This window comes from Ptychodera flava, chromosome 2, assembly GCF_041260155.1.
Source record: "Ptychodera flava strain L36383 chromosome 2, AS_Pfla_20210202, whole genome shotgun sequence".
NCBI lineage: Eukaryota > Metazoa > Hemichordata > Enteropneusta > Ptychoderidae > Ptychodera > Ptychodera flava.
This window is the reverse complement of record NC_091929.1, coordinates 2,930,005-2,956,043: the sequence shown is the minus strand read 5'-3', so window position 1 is coordinate 2,956,043 and position 26,039 is coordinate 2,930,005. Positions and strand designations below refer to the sequence as shown.

The 26,039-nt window shown below is 36.8% G+C and overlaps 1 protein-coding gene across 5 annotated transcripts in view; it reads left to right on the top strand.

Moving 5' to 3' along the window:
- LOC139151421 (fibroblast growth factor receptor substrate 2-like) overlaps positions 1–26,039 on the top strand; it is a 56,547-nt gene that overhangs the window by 12,214 nt on the left and 18,294 nt on the right. Inside the window, exon 1 of one of the 5 annotated variants that reach the window (XM_070724248.1) lies at positions 10,380–10,624. The exons of 3 other annotated variants lie outside the window; for them this stretch is intronic. Coding sequence is in view for 1 of the 2 variants with exons in the window: in XM_070724216.1 (XP_070580317.1) it covers positions 21,088–21,115 (28 nt within the window). In the remaining variant the exon portion in view is untranslated. Of the gene's footprint in view, positions 1–10,379; positions 10,625–21,043; positions 21,116–26,039 lie in introns of those variants that run through there. One more of the 5 variants, XM_070724216.1, reaches the window with a different exon arrangement.

The following is a 26,039-nucleotide window of genomic DNA, read 5'->3' as shown; positions in this document are numbered from 1 at the left end:
GCATGACTATGTGGACAATGCTGATACATTAGCACCACTGCATACAACTGATCATGACTTCCTTGTAGGCTAGACCCTAGATGTTGGTGTTGTAACACTGCCAAAAAAGCATGATTTGTAATGTTGTTGGTAAATGGTAAAGAAGGAAATAAGTTTATTATTAGACAACAAAGTTAGGAATCAATGAGATTTCCATTTATTGACATACAAAAAACTTGTTTCACCAATTGTAAAATGTTAAAGGGCCAGGAACTGCAACTTTTGATGATCCCTATTTGTGTAATTATACCAACTATAGTTTCTTGTTCTACTCCCCAAAGTATGTTGAGATACAGTATTCAACTTGTCAACTCAGTCTGTACATGTGTAGACTGCATTGTTATTGTTGACAAGTAAATTCTGGTCCAGATTAAAATTATAATTTAAATGTAAACAACAACAGCACATGCATGTATATACATCATACCATAGTTTGTAATTCAACCTGCTTTAAGAGTAGAACAAAGAAACTGTAGATGACATTAAAAATAAAAATAGTGAAAAGATTGATCATGAAAATGTTACCTCTACGGTATACTGGCCCTTTAACCCTTTCACCCCCAGTTCCCCGTGTACAGGTCCAACTTTACCATAGAATACTATGGGTTTGGGACAAACCATGGTGGTGAAAGGGTTAAATGAATCCCAAGATGTACCGGTACCCTACAGTAACTCTATTGTAAATTGTAAATTGGAATGACAAATAACCAATATAGCAAATCACCATTTTCAATTGTTAAATGTGGCCTTGGTTTGGCACATCAGTAGTCCTGTACTCACTGATTTGACAAGGTTGTGTCATTTTGACTAATCCGGTTAAGGAAATCCGAACAGAGAATGTATGTTCTATACTTGTAGAAATATTGATGGGAGTTCATGGAGTCACCATTTTGAACACAGGCATTGATAAAGTACCAGGGATGGCCATTACGCAGTGTTTGGCGTACACAAAAGGCAAAAAGTACAGTTCCCAGGTCTGGGCTACTTCAACCCAGGTTTATTGTGTGAGTTTGTTGTCAATAATGTACTCCATATACCTGTCTATCACTCATAGAACTGGTATATGCAATTTGTGAAAACTTTTTTCTGCAAGAACATAGATTTCCAGAACATGAAAGTATAAGTATAAAATACCCAGTACTTGAACAATTTTCAAGTATTTTGATAGTTTTTGGACAGACTTTTCACGTCAGCAAAAAGTCTGTTTCCTGTATACCCTGAAGATTGATTTGGGTATGATGTATCCATTGTCCAGTGTACGCTGGTACTTGGTTCCCTTTGACAACTTCAGATATTCATGTGCCAAAACAAAGTATCCAGACCTGACAAGCTTACAGTTGGTGTGGTGTGCATAATCAGGGATAATTCAGAACATTTTGATGATGTCTGCCCTAAGTTTCAGGGAGCTTTTTGCTATAATTATAAATGTTCATCACACGTCATCTAATATTGTTTCCTGAATAATTTTATTCATAATGCAAAATGTATGTATAAGCATTGTTTGAATATGCAAATAAACTGATGAGTCATTGTCAATGGTAGATATTCATTGGTCTAAAATTGTGCATGATGTGCACATTAAAATTACATACTATGACTGTATCTTTGACAAGTGTTTTTCAATGTTTTTCTTCCAAGTATCGTGCAGTTTGCTGGTCAGCTCCTCTCAGCATTTTGAAATACGCAGTATTTGATTTGTCAATGCAGCGTGTCAGTGGCTGATGTGCATTGATATTGTTGACAACTGAATTCAAGTCCACACCTGAATGCATTGTCAATACTGAAAATGCAGGACACACATACACAGTCAATGTTGACAAGCTGAGTACTGGGTATTTCAACATACATGTACAGTGAGAACTAGATCAAGACACTGCTGCTCACACAGGCAATAAATACCTAAATACAAATTGTCAAAAATTACATTTACTTGGCTCTTAAACCAATCATTGTATTTTATGAGTTATATCACCAACATGTTTAGCAGTTTAAAATGGAACAAAATATGGAAGTCTAAAATTTTTATCCTTTTGTTGGCAGATAAGGCCAAGTGAGGTCAAGCTGCTAGTTTGTGTGTAGCCACCAGCTGTATGAACTTGCTGGCCATGCCTAGTTTGGCTAGATTGTTGCAGCCATGCAATCGACAGACTTCACCACCAATAAAGGGCTTTAAAAGATATTGTAATTCTTTGTTGTTATACATGTATTTGCAACAAGTATATTTGGGCCAAGATATGGCCTACTCATCTGAATTTTGTATTAACTGTAACGAGCTTGTTAAGTATAGATCTGGGACATAGTGGCCTCTTGCAAATCTATGATATGTCAAGAATTGACAGCCAAGTTCATGGTTGAGTTCATTTACACTGATTTGGACAGACTCAATATGCTGCTCTGCTTGTTAAAAATGACTCCAAAAGAGTCAATAACCACATAGAGTGTAGTTGTCTGAATAAGGTATGAGTTTTCTCATGAAATTTATAGGTAAGCTATTTTTTGTTCCAACTTTCGAATTATTTTCACTATGGTATGCTGTATATTGCAGACTTTGTTAAAACAAGTTAAATCAAATTTATTTAAAATTATTGGAATGGCTCTTTGGCTCTTTTCATCGTGAAGGGACTATGTAGAGAATTTTGAAGCCATTTACTTTGTTCAGTTGATTGCTGTTTTTTTACCAGAGATTTTCTGTTGACATGAATGATTTGAGTTTACCGCTGCATCTCCATAATTGGTATTTTAGAACAAGTGGGAAAGGTCAACATTCAAATCAACAACTTAAGATTTTATTTCCTACTAGGATATTGCCACTTACTTTTATTGTCTTTACTGCAAAACTTTCAATACAAGATTTTTGCATTTTAGATTATGATTTGAATGGCAAGTCTTCTCAGATACTCAGATTTGCAGGAAAATACAAAGAAGTGACATCATTTTATTATCTGTAATTTTTGAGCTGTACCAGAATTTATTTCAAAACCTAAGGAATGTAAAGAATGCTATCACCTTTATTCACTAGAAAATTAATATTTTTCTCACATAGTTATTATATGAAGAATTATTTGCCCTTTGTAAATTGGTAATGATTTACATGTAAGAAGTTCTTTATGATTTTTAGGTTTTGTATATTGCCATATACATGTACTTGCCATAAATGTTTGATATGACTTGTTGTAAGATGAAGAATTGTTAGATGTTGCTATGATATCATCATCTTGGAATTGTTGACTTTGTTGACGTCTGCTGAGTTGAAATAGCAAAGTGAAAACACCAGTGATGTTTAAAATAATTGGATCAGAGCCTGTAGAATTCTTGTAGTATTAGTCATTGAGTGTTTACAGACAAGCATGTCACTGGCTGCACTGTATCAAGTCAGATCACTTAGACAGTCACTTCTACAGTCTGTTGAGGGTATTAGATCAACTACAGATCAGTGTCATCGACACATGCATCCACTATGATGGTTTGTGTGTCACACAATACCTTGAAAGTGGAAATATGTGGATATAATATCAGCATACAACTGTTATCTGAACAATTCTTTTGTGCCACCTTATCGAAAAAATTAAATTGCTTTTCACAGTGTGCTAACACAATATGCTGGCAGGCCAAGAGAAAATAGCTCTTTTGAAAATATCAACCAACATGCCTGTAGGCTCTAGTATTAACTTCATATGAATAAAAATACCTTTCAAATGTCAGAGATGGTATGCCTATGTTTCAAAAGAGGACTGGAACAAAAGCCTCCTTGGACATCATATTTATTCTATTTTCAAGGCAAACATTGCAGAGTAGTTATTCCTTTTCACAAAATTCATTCACCTAATCTATTTCTTCCTCCAGATGATCAGCAATTCAACTTTTTCCAATCATTCAACTTTTCAATTCTAAGTTTTGATTTTCCATCATTTATAGATTTTTCATTGGTCCCTCTGTCTTTCAGTTTTTCATTTTCAAAACTAAAATAAAATGGGGTTGCGATAGCAATATTGATGTAACAAGCATAGCTGTCACTCCTATTCTTTGCCATGTTTTAGTTACCAAATCATGTTTTCAGGGCTCGGGACTTACAAGTGGCTTTTTTGGTCAAAGTTAGGTATGTTTTGTTTTGTTAGGTGTTCTCTATCATGACACATACATGTATATTGTATGAAGGTTTGACAAGAAATGACTGTATGCAGACTTGCTAAAATCAAGTGGGTGCACTGAGACTGTGTTGCATACAGCTGCTGAGAAACAGACATCTGAAACAGAAACAGACATTAGAAATCAGACAACTTGATGTGTTTCAACTGAGAAAATAACAATATCAAAATGATATCCATGAATATTTGTCATGTGTTCATGTTAGTGTACTTGTACATGTATACTGGTAGTATTGTGGTTCTTTTATCACTTGACAGTTTGTTAACACCATTGTTTCCGTATAAAGGTTTTCAGAATTATGTTAGGCTAGAAGGTGCCTTGTTGATGGGGACAGATATTCACACTCACAGTCTTTTACAATATTTTTCAGGTCTACCACTTGTTGGGGCACAGTTAAATTTTGCTCTTGGAGTAAGTTAAGTTTTACACAAGGGTAATTTTGTGAAATAAAAAAACAAGTTTTACCTTTTAGTGTTAACACAGAGATGGCTGCCATTTTTAGTTTCTCTCATACCAAAATTTGCACAGTTACCTTATATTTAGTCTTGATTTGTTTGAGAATGGTTAAAAGTTTCGTTGGGGAAAGTGTGACAAAAAAAATTAAGTCTCTCAAATTTGAGTCATGTACTGTCGTCCTAGAAAGGATAGTAAATGTGTACAAAGAGGGATACGTTACACAGACAACCAGTTTATATGTAAAATATGCACCCTCTTAAAAGATATCCTCAGGATTACAATTGTTTACACAAATTTAGATTTTCGCATATTACTTTCTGGATTTCTTTTCCTGTTGCATTTCCTTTCTCTGAAACTTTGAGATTTTGCAGATCCCTAGAACAGTTGAATTGAGGTAATTTGAGTGTTTTCCTTCAGCGTAGGTTGTATAGGCTTGGTACAGGATGGGTTACTGTACGCGTATATGGATGAGTCACCCAATCTGAAAGTGACTCACCTTTTTTTAGAAAGCGCCCTCTAGTGGTGGTTGGTTTATTTTTTCCAGAGTAAAATTAAAGTAAAATTTATTTTCATTTTAAAAGCTACGTACCTGGCAATTGTGTTTTGACTAATTTTTTAAAATTTGTTTCGACTGAATTTTTAGCACACTATATATGATGCTCTTCTCTCATGAAAATAATTGTTAATTCTATTCTCTACCTCTACGGCATGGAAGCCAACATCTGATGCTCTTCTCTGTAGAAATAATTGTTAATTCTATTTTTTACCTGCATAGTAAAGAAGCCAATTTAACTATTGGTTTTTTTCTCCATGGTAATAACAAGCAATGTCATGAAGGCTTGCAAGAAAGTGCTTGTCTATTGAAATTTGACTGATCCACAGATTTTATTGCCTTTGTTGATGTAAGTAGAGCTTTTTACTCAAATGGATTATCTTCCCTGGATTACCGCAATGCAGGAGGCAAATTGAACACTGCCGATACCCTGTCCAATATGTATTTTACATGTGTCAGTTGATACTCAGCAGACATTGGATGAAAATAACAGAATCTGATAAACTCTGCATGAGGTAAATCCGTGTGTAAAATCATGAGTCACAGGGTTTGGTAGCCTTGAACATGAACCTATGCACTGGGTGACATCACACCTCTCCCTGAAGAACTAGGATTTTCAATTTTGATTGACCTGGTTGCTTTTCAACAAACATTTATTTGAAAATGCACTTTTAGTGCAAGTCTATACCGGTACAAGGGGCAGAGTAGACCAATCAAAAGTAAGATGGGGAAGAATTGTAATTATGCTGCGATAGTATCAAGTAGCGTACAGTGAAGTTGGGTTTATATGTTGAATTATAATACACCAATTCTTGTAGATGATACCCTAATTTTATCCTACCCTATGTTTACAACAATACCTTGCTAGTGCAAAGCTGTCAGGGTTCACTAGAATAGTACATCTATAGTACTTGAATTTCATTGAAATCAATTGAACACTTTATGTCTTGATTTAATTTTTATTTCTCCCATCATAATAACCATATAGTACAGCAATGTGCAGATCAGTTACTATAAATAATACAAGACCATTCAGTGTAATCCTCACTACCTTTATAAGGTTGTAACTTTGCCGTACAAAGCAATGGTCACAACAACACAAATTGATTTTAAGGAAGGATTCTCATTAACAATATTCAGTGTCCTCCACTGCTCAGAAAAACAGAGGGGGTGACAAATTTACACAATGATGTAGGTTTACATATTCTCTTATTGTGGAAATGCATTGTTTTGTTTTGTTATTAACATATGAATAGAATACTCCAAGAACAGAGGGGTGTCCATCCCTCAAAACCCTTGTAGAGAATTCCGAACAGTTGGCCACATAATATTGTGATATGGTGCTTAAGATAGTATTTTTAGTCCCCACGGACACCGTCCGGGGGGACTTATAGGTTTGGTGATGTCCGTGCATGCGTGTGTGCATCCGTCCGTTCACGCAGATATCTCAGAGATGCCTGGAGCGATTTCATTCAAACTTAGTCCAAGGATTATTTCATATGTCATACATATGCACGTTAATTTGTTTTGTGATACGATCCAATATGGCCACCAGGCGGCCATTTTATTACGATTTTTTCATGTACAGAGCCATAACTCGGGCATATCTCAACTGATTTTATTCAAAGTTGGTACAAGGACATTGACCAATGTCATAGATATGCACGTCAATTTGTTTTGTGATACAATCCAATATGGCTGCTGTGCGGCCATTTTTTAACGATTTTTTTCATGTACAGAGCCATAACTCAAGCATATCTCAACCGATTTTATTCAAAGTTGGTACATAGACATTGACTTATGTCATATATATACCTGTTGATTTTTTAAAACAGTAAGATCAAATATCGCTGCGTGGCGGCAATTTTGTTACAATTTTCTCATGTACAGAGCCATAACTCAGACATATTTCCACCAGTATCATTTAAAGTTGGTACAAGGACATTGACCTATGTCATACATATGCACATCAATTGTTTAACTGCATGTAGCAGCATCATGTCAATTATTGAGTTTTTGTAATTAGGCTGATATGTCAAGATATACTTCATCAAATTTCATGAAACTTTGTACAGATGTTAGGCTCACATTCCTGTAACATTGAAAAAGACATTTATCAGTATCATTTTAATTAATTTGTAATTGCATATGTAATGAACTTTCCTAATTAGAGTGATACAATACAACGTCAAATTTGATGAAACTTGATAGAGATGTTGATCTCATAGTGTTGTAAATACTGCATCAAACTTTATGAAATATGGTACCAATGATTATCTGTTAGTGTTAGGATAGTATGCAAAAATGTTTTGCAACATCCTGTTGATTAATTCGTAGTTGACTCATTTAATGAACTTTAGGATGGTGGCCTTCATTCGTTTTATGTTTTCATCACCATGGAACTCATTCTTGGCCATTGAGCACCATCTGTATCGAAGTATTTTTATCACAGACCTAATTAATGAAGAGGACTCTATCCTCTCCGAGGACTTGTAATCAAGTACCCATTAACAAGTGGGGACTGTGTCATCAATGATGACTTGTTAAACATGTCTTACTGATGATGAAGATGACTGACCATAGTGTTCTACCATTGTCACTGTCAGTAAAGGATCATGTGTTTCATGGCAATGTACGGTAAGACAAGAAACTGGCTCTTTACTTTCCAGTGCTTGGTTTGGTGTTGTTCAACAATACCGGTACAACACATTTTGAAACATGCATCATTTCAACTGCTTTTTATTATCACTGCAGGAGACATCAATTAGGCAGCAGATGCACATTGTAACATTTCTCAGTATAATAATATTAAGAGCAGGAAGTATATCCCCTCTTGTATTCATTGATCTAAATAATTAATAGCTGTGTTTTTACAAGGACATTCTCCCCACCATTGTAATGTATTCTAAGGAAATGATGTACAGCCATTGATCTCTGCACAAGTACAGTCATCCACAATCTTCATAGTTTAATATCATTTGATCTATGTCACTTCTATAATGTACCAAGAACTAATCAACAGGATTATTTTGCTAGAGATATTATGTCATCTCACTTCATTAAAAAAGACAGTGTCTTTTAATGATTTTTTGCCAACAATTTTTGTTTTGAATGTCAACCACAGGATTTTGTTGTACTGCATCCAAATTGCATCATTACACAGTATTTAGCTTTTCAATTCAGCCTGTATGTGTGTCCATACATACTGGATTGTTATTGTTGAGAAGTGAATTCAGACTATACTTTTTCAAACATTAACAATGGGTTTTATGCATACAGACACTGTGTTGACAAGCTATTTAGTGATCAGTAGGTGTTTCAACATCCTAATGGGAGTTGGACAAGAACTTGCAGTTGACATTCAAAGCAAAAATTGTGAGAAAATCGTCAAAAGTTACAATTGGCCCGATGAGATTAAGGTTTACATGTACAATACAATCACTGAAATTAATTTAATCTCCACTTGATCCCCAGTGATAATCAGCTTACATGAGTGGGAGTGTCTAAAGTTATGTAAAGGTGCATATCTCATTCTCAATCCCACAGTATCATTATTGTATTTAAAGTGGGCGCCATTATTGCATTCTAAGAGAAAAATCTGTCTTGTCTACGATTCAAATCAAATGCAAATTTCAGGAGTTTCTGTGTCACTTTTTGTTTTCTTGGTCAGATTTCATTTTGAATGTGTGTACAGTAAATGCAAACCTCTCCTCAAGATAGCATCAAATAAGAAGTGTATTTACTGAATTGCAGAAGAAAAAAAAACAAGCCTCTAGACATTTATTGTGTGTTCATAGTGACTTCTTGCAAAACACTGTGTTGTATCACAGATGAAGCACTAATTTTATTGAAGCTGTATATCTGAAGTCATATATCTTTGAAATCTGAACTATACATAGACATACCATTGCCACCGTCTTTATCTGATCCAGTACCCATCACTGGATGTAAATGCTGGCCCTTGTCAACGTCATTCATTTGTAGTAACTTTTCTGGTAGATATTGCTGATAAAAAATGTCTTTTCTGAATGCTATGGTTTATCATGATTAATGAATAGAGCCCTTTCCTCCTCCTCATGAAAACACTTAACTTTTCTTCATGTTTTGCTCCATTAATGTTTAATAATCTGCACCCAGTAAATACTAGAGTACAAATTTCTTATTGCGTGTTCAAGATCACGTGACAGAGAATGGAATGCAAATTGAATGTAGGTCATGTGCCAGTAGTGACAGCTGACGGTTTTAATCTTCTTAACATCTGTCCAAGTAAATAAGACCAAAAAAAATAGGTCTGTATAGTTGTACAGTTGTATTTGCATGTTTAGCTTTCTAGGTTAGATCTTAACAAAAAAATGTCTTTCTAAACCATCTCTAGTTTCTCTTGCCATAAAACTACAACAGTTACTAGAGTTTCATCAGTGCTTGGTATGCATAATTGTATCGTAGCCATAATATTACATATTTTGACCTAATGAAAGCTGCATCTGTTGTTAAATCTATAGTTGTGCTATATTCTGTGATGCCCTCCTACACAATTTGTAAAGAAAAGAGGAAAACTTCACACCTGTTGAATTCAAAATATCTCCATGCTCTTCTAAGTTTGTCCAAAACAGATTTGAACAATGTGACTCCAATCTTTGATTAACATGTGATTCGCTGTGTTCACCCATAGACCCTGGGGTAAAACTACCCTGGTCCATGGTTCACCACACTTTAGACTAGACTTGAAGGAAATAGCTCGGCCACAAATATGTTAAGTCAATATCTGTTAGCTTCCTGTGACCAAGGCAAAGGGTCCCAACCCTTTGTCAAAGCATGACATAGACCTGAGCTAAGCCCACCATCCTCATCATCATTCAGTTCTCATGGAACATACCATTTAAGCAAAGGGGTGGAAGATAAGTAGTGTATATGTAAACAGATTTTGTCTATATATGTTTACATCAATAACTCAAGCAAGTGAAGGATTCTTTGTAATATTTCCACTCCAGAAGAATTTACAGAGAATATTATTTATGAATTGGTTTTTTTTTTAAGTAAAATAAGACCTAGGCATTGAAAATACCCCCTTGTCAAATGGTTTTGTCTTTGTTTACTATGGGGATTCCACCCACACAGATGTATTTTCCACTCACAGGAAACTGATAGCCCAGTATATAATGAGCTGTTACTCCTTACTGGGGTTGACACACTGATGTGAGCTTTGATACTCTATAGGACTGTGTAGTGGACTGTCTCATATATCGGTCAGCACACACCAGCCACCACTGAGAGTATATTCTATTCAACAGCAGTTACCCTGCATACTACAGTAAGGAATACTGTATGTAGCTATTAGCTGTCAACCACAGCGCTACTCTGTATTTTTCAGTGAAGATTTATGTCTATTGTTGGATGTAAGACATTGAATAGTCTTGAAGATATCTTCAGGTAGGTGTCTCGGACTGCATAAAATTAACATTCACATTCACAACCTAAAACTCATCATGTCTCAAAGTAAGTGTGTTTTCTGAAACTTTGAACTTTATTTAACTTTAAAAATAATTGCAAACTGTCCTTAGCTGTTAAATTTGGTTAATTGTAAAAACATGTAAGAACATGTAGTATTCCTGTATGAAACATTACAAAATTTATTGTTAAACAAAAACAACTTTATTTAAGAACAAGTATTTAAGTTTCTTGAAAAAAGAATAATGGGTGAATGAGTTTATGAAAGCTTAAATTATGGTGCAGTGTACCTCCATCACAGTCAATAGTTTTACATAATAGCTTACATAATGTACGTATGAACTTGTGAAAACATCACCATGGAGATTGATAGCAACTTGGCTCTGCACATCCAGCTCTTGAATCTTAGTCATGAACAGGAAAATTGTAGCTCTTCTAATGTTCTATAAAGCTTGTTACAAAAGCACATCTGATCAATATTGCATATTTATTAGTACCTGGACACCCCCTTAATGGGACACATTAATACATCATTAACACCAGAATAATGTGGGCACCTTCTTAAAGGCACTGTACACGATCCCTGGGATTGCCTTTGTTCTAGTCTGTAAGAGGATTATGGAGGTGTGATAGCCTTTTGTTTTCCATTGAAATTGTAATCTGGTGGGCAAATTTTCTGGGGAGACAATCTGGTACCAACACATGCCTTTAATTGGACAGAATTGCCAATAAAAAAGACAGGCTATTTATATTCTAATGATCAACTTTGTTTTAGGTGATAAGAGTATAATTATTGAGGTGGTAATTGTCAGATTTTCATGGTAGGTGTTAATGTCTGAGTTTCATGGTAGGTGTTAATGTCTGATTTTCGTTGTATACCTATGCTTTAGAAATCTGATAAAAGATTTGTGCATTTATCTCTGTCATATCACGCCATCCCCCAATATCTCTCTCGTATCACCCAATCACCCTAATTATCTCTGTGTATCTCCCCATCACCCTATATCTCTGTCATATCACCCCATCCCCCTATATCTCTCTCGTATCACCCCATCCCCTATATCTCTGTCATATCACCCCATCCCCCTTATCTCTGTCATATCACCCTATCCCCTATATCTCTGTCATATCACCCCATCCCCCTATATCTCTGTCATATCACCCCATCCCCTATATCTCTGTCATATCACCCCATCCCCTATATCTCTGTCATATCACCCCATCCCCCTATATCTCTGTCATATCACCCCATCCCCCTATATCTCTGTCATATCACGCCATCCCCCAATATCTCTGTCATATCACCCCATCCCCCTATATCTGTCATATCACCCCATCCCCCTATATCTCTGTCATATCACCCCATCCCCCTATATCTCTGTCATTTCACCCCATCCCCCTATATCTCTGTCATATCACCCCATCCCCCTATATCTCTGTCATATCACCCCATCCCCAATATCTCTGTCATATCACCCCATCCCCCTATTTCCCTGTGTATAGCTACACACATCCTATTGAGAACAGTTGGCTTGTACTGAACGAATTGTGCTGAAAGATTAAAGTAGTAGTCATTTAAATTGTAAATACTAGTACATTGAAACATTTTCTATGTGTCTGTTTCATGAAACATTGGTGTTTCTTTTGAAGCAGCTATTATGAATTCAGTGCCAATCAAGTGTAAATATAATCCTAGATTATCTTGACTATAGGTACTGATGTAAGCGCAAAAAGACATTAGAATGCACTTTGTTGTCCTTAATTGGTATAGTTCTAAAATATGTAGACTAATATAAACAACAATCTGTAGTATTTAATAGTTACCATCAATATAACACATTTCGTCAATATGAGGGGGAGCAGATCTCTTCACATTTCTTGCATTGTAACTTCTTGTCCCACTTTTGAAACATTTGACCTGATTTCAGATAAAGTTCAAGCCATACAATACAGACATCACCATTTCAGACAATCAAGGTCTTCACTAGGTCACAAACATTGCTAAGGAAGCTACTCAATTTTGTCTTTCCTCTTTTCTTGCACATTGTGATGGCATTTAATTGAAATGTGTGATCCTTGTAAAACACATTACAAATTGACTGAATCCATAGCAAGTACTGATTACTTTATACCTCTATCAGTGTACCTAGTAATTCTTTATTTGTAAAGAGGCCAGTGGCCTCGTGCCTTGATACGTACTGTTGCCAACGTGAATGTTGGACTGCATGCACTTGATGAGTGACTATATCCTGTCAAGTTGTCTCAACTTATACTCTAGAACAGGAACTGTAGAAATATATACCACACTGTGTCTCACAGCCAGTCACCTTCATATGGTCAATGACCCATCTCAGAAAGGAATACAAAAAGGGGATCTTTGATAATGAGTGGTAACCCCTACCTAATTCCCCTTTGTCATCCCACTTTCACTTTTAACACAGCAAGATTACAATTGCCCTGTGTTACCTGAACAATAAAGAGTCTTAATAAAGCTTTCTCTTTAATGACGTCAATTCTCTGATTCTCTGCTGCACAGACTGAAAAAAAGTTCAAGAGCTAACTCTTTAAAATTGTAATACAAATGGAACAGAGAGGCAGACTGATAGACAGACAGCTAAACCTTATACAATGAGACATGAAAGGGGGAAAAACAGTCTATGCTGAAACTAGACAGGTGTTTTGAACAAAAAACAATGATGGCCAAAGGGCTTGTAGATATAAACCTTGAAATAATTCAGTGTACTGGCACAGCATTGTAACAGTATATTCAACGACATCTGGTAGACTGCTAGTGCTAACACTTTACTTCAGTGATGAGGGCTGCCACCTAATATGCTAGTTTCCATGCCAACTTGGTTAATTTCACTGCGTGAATAACCAAGGGTGTTAAAAATAGAGGCACACCCTGCTAGGCTAGGGGCTCCTCTATCTCAAAAATCATACCATGATGAAGTGCGGGAATTGTTAATTTTATAAAGCCAATACAAGAAATAAGACATGCATTGGTGGTTGTTTTGTTGTATTTCTATGAAACTCGATTTTCCATATTCGTTTGCCTGAGCATACAGGTTTTGTCTGAGTATACAGGTAGGGCAATGTTCAGTTATTTGGGTTAGTACACTTAAAAACTAGGGAGAATAGTGGTAAAAAGTGTTTGAGTGTTACAAGATAGCACTGCTGGCATTTAGAATTCAATGTCTTAAAAAGTTTTTGAATGGGTCAGTGACTAAAGTTAAAGTTTCCTGATATGTGGTTCTTCATACGTCATCCCTGTTAGACCTGTACAATAATAAACTTGGCTGGAATTCTTGTACTGGTAACATATTAGTTTTAATAGTTTACATGGATCTGAAGCCACAAAGTTCCTGTGTGAACTCTGTGAACCGTACTTTGAATGCACCATTACAGCTAGTTTTAATGTTCCCACCAGAGCATGTATCCCGTATTCACCCGGATTTCAGTTCACATGCCTATGAATGTAATTCCTGAAATTCAGAACACAGGGAGTATAGCCATATTTAGTAACATGTGTAACGTTTTTAGGTGTGGCAGCGTTGTGTTATGTAGATGTTCACTGATCCCCATCGACACCCACAACTCAAATGTTGACAACTAGCCAGTCTTGAGTGCCGGTTGCTACCCTCGAGCTGCACACATGAGGCAAGAGCCAGGATGAAAGTTAGGTGATGTAAGATATGGGCAGTGTGCCAATGCCATGTCACAAAGCTATACTGAAATCAGACAGTGTCTTGTCATGCTATAGGCCGTTGATAATGACTGCCTGGTATTTACAGTGTCAGCTGATAGTGAGAGAACTAGCACTTTCCCAAGGTTCTACTTGTATAGTGGGCATCATGCACTGGCAAAAACACAAAAAATCTTCAAATTGTTTCCATGCGTTTTAAACCAGGCAGTAACCATACTGCACTACAGTCTGTTCAGCTCTAATCTTACAGTACCTGGACTGGTTAATATTAAAAAAAAAAGTTTTATGCATTTTTTAAGAACAAGAAAAGAAGAAATGTCCGTAGCTTTGATCTGCCACGTTACAAAACTTCTGAATTTTTTATGTGGTAGCAAAATAGGTATGACAGGAAATGTTGTTGTTGTTGTTTTCTGTTGAAGTAATTAGGATATAGCAAATCTGTGTAATGGTAGACCTCGAGAGTTGTATAAATCAAGTTGTCCGCAGAGTACCGGTAGGTCATGTAATGTGTATGCCTTTCAGTGTTAACACAATACAATGCACTATACTGATCACAAGATTCTAACCAGGGATTACAAACTTTCAGATATTTTCCCTCCCTGAGTGTAATATTATATGACATACAAAACATCTTTTTTTCAGAATAACAGCTGGCAGTATTTGTTTAATGTTATTCAGGCATACGGGCTCTCTTTGCCAAACCTTCCTCCATCAAAATACCGCTGTTTCATCTATCAAGTGATCTAGGTCATCAAAAGTTTGTATGACTATAATTTATAATTGTTGAGAAATTTGAAACATTGCAGAATCATCATCGAGATACAAAATCCTGACTTGGATCCTAACAGTTTTACATATTAAACACATGCTGAAACCCATTGGTGTTTGTCATAGGGTCTGGACTAGGTCTTTTGACCTTGTTCCATACTCCATACAGTATGGATGAAGGCCAAAAGATGAAGTGTAGATACTAGACAAATTGGTATCAGTCATCTTACATTATTGATATACATGTCATGGATTACTAAGTGTGAGCTATTCATCTCAAGTGGAATTCACAGGTGCATACTGGTAGGTAACGCACTTCCAGACTTGACATCATGTTCCAATTGACCCATAAGCTTTATCACTTTTGGTCACATATTTGAGATTCTTGAATGGTGTAAACTGTCCCAGATGGTTGGATTGTCTTCAATTTCTATGGCACCTCTCAGTGTATTACATACAACATTAGCTCATAAATACATTACTAACATAACTGTTAGTAATGGTCAATAAATATTCATAATATGTCATCAACATTCATGTTTAATTACTATTTTTTTGAGAAACAGCTACAGTGGTTACATGTTGAGGTTACAGCAGTGTTTGTGCAACAAGTACAATCTGATGGATGGCCCTGTGTGGCAATAAATTCCATAGTGCATATTTTGTGCAAGTCAAAGCTCTCACTACAGTAGGTGCAGATGCTGTATGAAATTTGGTCAGTCTTTTCTCATGCCTTGCAAATCAGATATTATGGAGAAATCAATACTTCAGCCAGTCATTGCAAAATGTGACTGTTCACAATTCATGTACTTTCATTATCATTAAGTCTAAATAATGTCGTACATTTATATCATTGGCTGATGTGCAAGCTAAGACACATGTAAATGTTTATACCAGTATTCAGATTTGTTTTTGCCAATTGTACTGGAACTACATTCCTGTGATTGCCAAACTATATTCCATGAATCACAAGTTTCCCATACATTGACGAAGTATTTCAACAAAGAGTTATGTTGATTGCATAGTCTGGTTAGAAGTGGAATTTCTGCTCTGGTATGATTTCATAAGTAAGAGCATTATATTTTGAGGTGGAGCTGCATGTTGCCAATACAGTTTTTTCAGAGGAATATTTCTCAAATGATATCTAAGATAAGGAAACCTCCTCATATACTAAATATTTTCAAAAAGCAGAGAATCTTAAGTTTACAATGGTAGCAATAATTTACTCAAACGATGAAAGGAGTGTATATTTGGGGTAAAAAACCTAAATTTTGGTATTAATGACAAAAATTAATTTAAGTCAGAAACTTGATACTATTCTCTGAAATGCAATAATTCATTTGAAACAAGAGTATATGTGGAAAAAACGACTATTTTATTTTCCATTTATCCTCATTCTAAAATGGCATGGGTTGAAAGACTGACACTCAAAAAAGTGATTCAAAACATGATTAGCAAAATTAAAATGCCTCTTATTCAAAATGTAAGAACTTAATTGCCAAATAAAATATAGTCTTTGTGTTATATATTATTTAAAGAACAGAGTGTGAAAATTTCAGAAAATTTAACCCAGCAAGAGTAGAGTTTTATTCTTTTTTTTCTTTTTTTCCTTTTTTCTTTATTTTCTAATTTTTTTAATCCACTTTATTGTCCTCAAAAAAACAAAATCAATTACATTGAATGAAAAGAATTACATTGGTATTAACATTACACAAGATTTTTAAATATTCCCCAGTATTTGTAATGAGTGTCCTTTCCCATCACTTTTGCTTGGTAAGTATCCGATTTTCGTACAATACTGAAAAAAGAAGTTAGCCCATCAAGTGAGGTTATTTTTCGTTTTGACCCACAATTGCAAATAACAATATACAGTAATTTAAAGCTTTCCAACAATCTTTTGATAGTTGATGTTTTGTTCTAATACCCAAGAGCACGTCAAAAGGTGACAACTCTATGCTAATATTACATTTGCTCTGTAAAGCTGCCTCTATCACTTTCCAGAACTCTATGATATAGTTACATTCAAAAAATAAATGTAAGAGGCTCTCCTCATAAATTCCACAAAACGAGCATTTATCAGAATCAGTTATCCCTCTAATTTTCAAGTATTTATTTGTTATAAGTATTCTACTGGTTATCCTATATTGAAGATTACGGTAGTGTGTAATCCGAAAACTATATTCTTTGGCAATCTTGAAATCGGGAGAAAAGAGAAGCCAGGAAATTGGGTGTTTTGCCTATATTTGCACAAATTAACACTTGTTTATCACGTAACTTATGACTGCTTGACAAGCTTGAAGGTGAACCCAACCAATATTTGATTCTTGGGTGAACAAATTTATTGAAATTGAATGAATATTTGCTAAGAAAATGATTTTCAGCAAAATATGCTGTGTTGGGTGCAGCGCCTCCTTAAATTAACTTTTCACTGTCAAACTACATGGACAGCTTTCTGATCAACTACAAATTTACTTTACATGTCACAGCTATTAACGAAGTACTCTCCTTTCATGCCGTATATTTTGATAAAGCCCAATGCCTAACATGTAGAGGTTTGTTACATTGACAAGGAAAAAGATTCAAGTGAGTATTAGTATTGCAAAAATACATGTCAACTTGTCAACCAAAATGTAATTCTTTATGTGACATGTTCAGTTTTAATAGAAATAAGTCATGAACTTGATTTATAGGTGTTGTATTGCATACTGGTACTGTATCTCTTACACTAATGGCACGTTTTTACTTGGCCCAATAATGTCCAACATGATATGTATATAAATTGTCATTCATTTGTCAATTACATAAAGGCTTGCAGAGATATTCACAACATTGAATAGACAGTGGTACTCAAACTAAAGACTCATATATCTTATAATAGACCTGACCTTCTTTGATGTGACTTTTACTCTTTTTGGATCAGATTCAAATATTGGCAAGGTGATGTAATTGCCTGTACACGCATATTGAGGTGGTGTGCTTACACAAAACAGGCTCCAGGCTTTGTGAACTGTTTGACATAGAGGGCGCACTTCTGTCAGATCATGATGTCAGCATAATTCATTCTTCAGCCTCTCTACTGATTCATTGCATTCATCTCAATCTTTTTGAAAAAGTTGGAGCTTTCTTTTTTTCATGATGACAAGCGTCTCATTGATTTTTTTTTTCATCTTTGTAATTTCTAGGGTTTTTTATTTTAAGCTTTTTTATTGGTCGATTCAAGCATCATGAAAAGGCCAGCAATTTGAATTCCAAGAATTTCGAGTCACCTATAGCCCATGTCATAAGCATATACTTTTATGGCAAAAAATTGTCACTTTTCTTCGCCACTAACCATAAGTAAAATTGATTATGCGTGTAAATGATATGTAACTTTGCAGACCTGTAGTATAGATTTCATGTAGTTCCAGTTTGTTCTGAAATTTGCCCAGTGACAATAATCTAATGAGATTAATGGGTTTAAATTAGCCACATAGGAAGGTATAGGTATCAAGTAGTAAAATTCATTCTTGATCTATTCCAGTCATAAATGGATGTGTGCATATTATAAACGAATTGCTTGACATGAGACAAGAATCAACTGAAAATAAGTTTTGAAACATTTTACATGTAATTAACCTGGCTGTCAGATAAAAAAATATTTCCAAAAAATATAGACATCACTGGAAGAAATTTCAAAAGTGTGGTGCAATGTACTTTTTATCGAATAGAAGTTGTAGTATTATGATTATTATCTTTGTAAAAGTACAGTCACGCAGGTTTCCAGCCATGGTGTCTTCAAAAAGTACATAGACAGTACAAAGGCTAATAAAACCTGTAGAGGACATTGAGTCATCCACAACCTCAAGCAAAAGATTCTTGTTTTCTTAGGAAAATATCGTCAGAAAGGTAAGATGATAGTTTGAGGCTGCATTACAGTAGAAAGAAAAAGGAGAAAAATACACAAGACAATAATTCAAAGGAATACAGTGATGTGAAGATCAAAGTATACCATAGATATTAGCCTCATTTTGCTGAGTATTCAGGTTTGTTGGGTTTTTTCCTTCAGATGCTGCTGATATTTCAATGGAAAATGAATCTGTTGTAAGGTGTGTAGTAACTGTCATGGATAGCTTTAGGATGGCTGCCAGTTTCATTGAATTCAGTGTATGTATTATAGTCTGATTTACAGTATTTGGAAAGGTCACTTATCAACATTTATCAAAACTTTACGCTGACTCTGTCACTAATCTTTTACATAGGGCTACAAGCCAACTGTTAGCAATTACAGCTTCTCAACAACACAATTAAATTGTATTTCAAGGCAGAAGTCTTGGAGATGCTCCAGAAGTAAAGATGTTTTTAATTGATTTCACCTTTCCATCACTGGTCCTTCAAGTCACTCCATTTTCATAACAAGTTTGGACCATTAGTAGATAGGGAATTTATATCAATGGCAAAGATATTATGAAACATGAGATCTCCTTTCAATGTATAGGTGATGAAAAAGGATATTTTAAAGAATAATATGAAATTTATATCATCGAGGATTTTATGAGAAAAGTTTACCAGTATCAGAGAAGTTAGAGACCGTTATTAGTTCCTGAAAGGTGATGAATATACATGGCACTGTCTATTTCTATGGTGACAAGGGATGAAGGCCACACAGGGATCCTCTCAATTGGTTGTTTGTTTGTTTGTGGATTATTCCTTCAGATGGAGCCTTAATGAAGCCGTATGCCTTTAAATATCTGCATGCATTTGATTTGAAGTGGAGTCATTGAACACAGTTCACATAACATTACCACTGCACTCTGTGAGCATTGCATTGTAAAATGTAACCTATTCAACAAAATTCCATGGCTACTTGACTCAATTAATCTAGTTAGTTTACATTCAGGTATTTATGAGATCGCCACCTTAGCTGAGTATATCATCTAATTGTACCGTGGTTTTGTCTAAGTTACCACAGCAGAATTAAGATTCATCTTTTGAAATGATATCAGCCGAGACTTTTCCACTATCATTCTCTTTTTAAAGTCAACAGCATCGCATATTCTAAGGTCTATATGACAGCATACAATGTAGTGTTCAAGGTTATTGCTGTTTACAATCTGAAAGTACAATTGCTGGTCAGGTCCTAGTGTTTAGGAAACAATCACTCCCCACTACTACTATCAAATCGCACAATCACAGGATGTTAGGTTTTTTGCTTCCTGCAATCATCAGTCTGAAGATTGCAGGATGCATGAAACTTAAGTAACAGATATAATTACTTTGTTCTTGAAATAATTTGTGTTATTGTGTATAACGCTCTGCTTTTAGTACTGGTATCATGGTTATGTTAGTAGGGAACTTAGTATAAGCAAATTTGACAGGTCAAAGTTTTAAAGGAAATGTAATTCTTGTTGTGATAATTTGCAAAAATATCACCGCCAACAGGAGGCTGCGTGAGTAAAAGATAAAGAACTATTGTCCCAGCTGAGGTTGTTTTTGATTGCAATATCTTTCCAAGAATGATGTGCTGGTGTACATCCCACATCTTTCCTCTGGGTACTTTAAACAACCCCCAAGCTGTCATAATAGATCCCTCATTATATCCCTCTTATCATTATATAGTTAGACTTTCTCCTCAAGGATCAAAATAAGTACAGTATATCCAGTCAAAAGACACCTACATGAAGGAAGCTAATGCTTTTATTAACCTTTTCTGCCTTCGGTACTACAAAATATGACAATAATGACTCTCATGAGTCAAATACCTTCAAAAATGTCAAAGTTAAAAAAAATTCCATGATGACTGCCCCTGCCAATATGAAACGTATATATCAATAATAAGATTAATGCCACAATGTACCTTTTTTGTCATGTGATAGATTTGTACATTAACGTAATAGAGAGTTACTTGCTAGGAGTGGCACCCCTGTGTTAATGGCCTGTATGCTAATATTAGACTGTCTGTAGTTCTCCTTGGACATCTTATCTACTACCATGCATGGGGGTACAACTCAGTCTTGCGTTTGGTAAGTAGTTGTGTGTTTGTTTTAGATTCCCAAATTTCAGTCCTCAAAATGACTTACTATATGTAGAGTGGAAGAGAAATGAAATTACCGTGTATGATCTTTGGGGAGAACTCCTTTACCAACAACATTATTTGTTTTATATATTAAGCAAAGAAAATTTCATAGCTGTAACTGACCTCCAAACAGACCAGTACCTAAAGAAGATAATGAGCGTAAAATATCTACAAATTTATGATGTAAATATTGTAAGTTTTCTGGTCTACTATATCCTTCTCATATGCCTATCAATTTGTATAACATTCTCCCAGTAATGTTCAAACCAAATCATTCATTTTTCCTGTAGACAAGTAGATCTGAATTTCAAGTGACATCATATAAACCGTTGGAAAAACATGAACCTTTTAGCACAAATATCACAGGCTTTCTACAAAGCCAGAGACGATAATAGGAATTTTTTACCCACCATGTTAAAATTCTTGCCTAAACATCAAGTGGTTGAAGGTATATGGGATGAGCTCTTCCTTGTTTCAACTGAAACAGAGTTTTCTGTGGGTAATTAATCTCTAAATTACTCACTTTTGTTTTTCTATCTTTCATTGAGCTGTTTCCCCATCATCAAATTTGAATTTGAAATAGATTATTTTGAAAATACTTGTAACCCTGTCTTGCAAAGAGAATGGATGTTAAAGGTGTGCTTATTTGAATACAGGGTGAGTGACCGCACACATGGCATGACAATGCCTATTATACAAGCTGCAGTTTCCAGCTGGTTCCATCATGATGCAACATTGAATTACCTAGCATGGTGTTCAACAATAAACCTCATCTCCTATTTGTAGTCATCCTACGTAATACAGTCATTGTACAATGCAAATTCGTAACCAGGGTTTTTTTAAAGAGAAATTGGCTGTCGTTCTCGTGATCGTAGTTTTTGGAGGTTGAAAGTTTTAATAGAGTAACAGTTTCGGGGCACAGACTTCATAATGATAATATTTACTAAGATTGGTAACAGATTATTGGAAGAGGAAGAGAATTTGGCAGGACCTTGAAGCTGTATTAACCAACAAGTGCTACTCATACAGTACATGTAGATATAAAACTAGAATACCTGCTTCAATCATAATACACTGAACTGATACAAGTGCAATCATGTGGAAATGACATCAGAATATTGTATTTATCTATTATTTATTTTCATTGTCCTGGGCTGAACTCCCTGCCAGTGGTAGAGATGTCATGTCCCGGAATACATTGTCTGCCAGTGTACGGATCAGTCCTGTCCTCGGCTACATTACTGACACAAATTATTTACCAAACTGAATATAGTAGACTTAGCCCTACACTGTGGGCATATCAATATCAAAACAGAATAAATAGATTCTGAAGCAACTCTGGCAGACTGTTGGGTAGATCATTTGGTAAATGTGATGCACTGCTCATAGCCAGCCAGTAACTGCTGCATACTAGTAGATACACTGCTTATAGCCAGCCAGTAACTGCTGCATACTAGTAGATACACTGCTTATAGCCAGCCAGTAACTGCTGCATACTAGTAGATACACTGCTTATAGCCAGCCAGTAACTGCTGCATACCAGTAGATGCACTGCTTATAGCCAGCCAGTAACTGCTGCATACTAGTAGATACACTGCTTATAGCCAGCCAGTAACTGCTGCATACCAGTAGATGCACTGCTTATAGCCAGCCATTAACTGCTGTATACCAGTAGATGCACTGCTTATAGCCAGCCAGTAACTGCTGTATACTAGTAGATACACTGCTTATAGCCAGCAATTAACTGCTGCATACCAGTAGATACACTGCTTATAGCCAGCCAGTAACTGCTGCATACCAGTAGATGCACTGCTTATAGCCAGCCAGTAACTGCTGTATACCAGTAGATGCACTGCTTATAGCCAGCCAGTAACTGCTGCATACCAGTAGATGCACTGCTTATAGCCAGCCAGTAACTGCTGCATACCAGTAGATACACTGCTTATAGCCAGCCAGTAACTGCTGCATACCAGTAGATACACTGCTTATAGCCAGCCAGTAATTGCTGTATACTAGTAGATACACTGCTTATAGCCAGCCAGTAACTGCTGCATACCAGTAGATACACTGCTTATAGCCAGCCTGTAACTGCTGCATACTAGTAGATACACTGCTAATTATAGCCAGCCATTAACTGCTGCATACCAGTAGATACACTGCTTATAGCCAACCTGTTACTGCTGTATACTAGTAGATACACTGCTTATAGCCAGCCAGTAACTGCTGCATACCAGTAGATGCACTGCTTATAGCCAGCAGCCAGTAACTGCTGTATACCAGTAGATGCACTGCTTATAGCCAGCCTGTAACTGCTGCATACCAGTAGATGCACTGCTTATAGCCAGCCAGTAACTGCTGTATACCAGTAGATGCACTGCTTATAGCCAGCCAGTAACTGCTGCATACCAGTAGATGCACTGCTTGTAGCCAGCCAGTAACTGCTGCATACCAGTAGATGCACTGCTTATAGCCAGCCTGTAACTGCTGCATACCAGTAGATACACTGCTTATAGCCAGCCATTAACTGCTGTATACCAGTAGATGCACTGCTTATAGCCAGCCAGTAACTGCTGTATACTAGTAGATGCACTGCTTATGGCCAGCCAGTAACTGCTGCATACCAGTAGATGCACTGCTTATAGCCAGCCAGTAACTGCTGCATACCAGTAGATGCACTGCTTATAGCCAGCCAGTAACTGCTGTATACCAGTAGATACACTGCTTATAGCCAGCCATTAACTGCTGCATACCAGTAGATGCACTGCTTATAGCCAGCCAGTAACTGCTGCATACCAGTAGATGCACTGCTTATAGCCAGCCAGTAACTGCTGTATACCAGTAGATGCACTGCTTATAGCCAGCCAGTAACTGCTGCATACCAGTAGATGCACTGCTTATAGCCAGCCGTAACTGCTGCATACCAGTAGATACACTGCTTATAGCCAGCCAGTAACTGCTTTATACCAGTAGATGCACTGCTTATAGCCAGCCAGTAACTGCTTTATACCAGTAGATGCACTGCTTATAGCCAGCCAGTAACTGCTTTATACCAGTAGATACACTGCTTATAGCCTGCAGCCATTAACTGCTGCATACTAGTAGATACACTGCTTATAGCCAACCTGTAACTGCTGCATACTAGTAGATACACTGCCTATAGCCAGCCTGAACTGCTGCATACCAGTCGATGCACTGCTCAGGGACTGGTCAGTTTCTTGGGGGGGGGGGGGGGGGTTACTTATAGCCAGCCAGTAACTGCTGCATACCAGTAGATGCACTGCTTATAGCCAGCCTGTAACTGCTGCATACCAGTAGATCACTGCTTATAGCCAGCCATTAACTGCTGTATACCAGTAGATGCACTGCTTATAGCCAGCCAGTAACTGCTGTATACTAGTAGATGCACTGCTTATGGCCAGCCAGTAACTGCTGCATACCAGTAGATGCACTGCTTATAGCCAGCCAGTAACTGCTGCATACCAGTAGATGCACTGCTTATAGCCAGCCAGTAACTGCTGTATACCAGTAGATACACTGCTTATAGCCAGCCATTAACTGCTGCATACCAGTAGATGCACTGCTTATAGCCAGCCAGTAACTGCTGCATACCAGTAGATGCACTGCTTATAGCCAGCCAGTAACTGCTGTATACCAGTAGATGCACTGCTTATAGCCAGCCAGTAACTGCTGCATACCAGTAGATGCACTGCTTATAGCCAGCCTGTAACTGCTGCATACCAGTAGATACACTGCTTATAGCCGCCAGTAACTGCTGTATACCAGTAGATGCACTGCTTATAGCCAGCCAGTAACTGCTTTATACCAGTAGATGCACTGCTTATAGCCAGCCAGTAACTGCTTTATACCAGTAGATACACTGCTTATAGCCTGCAGCCATTAACTGCTGCATACTAGTAGATACACTGCTTATAGCCAACCTGTAACTGCTGCATACTAGTAGATACACTGCCTATAGCCAGCCTGAACTGCTGCATACCAGTCGATGCACTGCTCAGGGACTGGTCAGTTTCTTGGGGGGGGGGGGGGGGTTACTTATAGCCAGCCAGTAACTGCTGCATACCAGTAGATGCACTGCTTATAGCCAGCCAGTAACTGCTGCATACCAGTAGATGCACTGCTTATAGCCAGCCAGTAACTGCTGTATACCAGTAGATGCACTGCTTATAGCCAGCCAGTAACTGCTGCATACCAGTAGATGCACTGCTTATAGCCAGCCTGTAACTGCTGCATACCAGTAGATACACTGCTTATAGCCAGCCAGTAACTGCTGCATACCAGTAGATGCACTGCTTATAGCCAGCCAGTAACTGCTTTATACCAGTAGATGCACTGCTTATAGCCAGCCAGTAACTGCTTTATACCAGTAGATACACTGCTTATAGCCTGCAGCCATTAACTGCTGCATACTAGTAGATACACTGCTTATAGCCAACCTGTAACTGCTGCATACTAGTAGATACACTGCCTATAGCCAGCCTGAACTGCTGCATACCAGTCGATGCACTGCTCAGGGACTGGTCAGTTTCTTGGGGGGGGGGGGTTACTTATAGCCAGCCAGTAACTGCTGCATACCAGTAGATACGTGAAAGTCAAGTGACTTGGGGAGTCTGGTGTACACTGAAATAATCCTTGGAGGCACTCAGTTGTTTCAATGACGCACACTTTTATTGCCACAAATGTGATGTAAATCCTATATTTACAAGCAAGCAATAAAAATATTATTATTATTATTATGACTCTTGATTTACCCAGGCTCAGCACTGCCAGGCCTAAATGGTATGGTGATATGTGAACATCCCTTCGAAGTTATAGATTTGAAGAGATCACATGTTAGCGAAAAAAGATTCCTT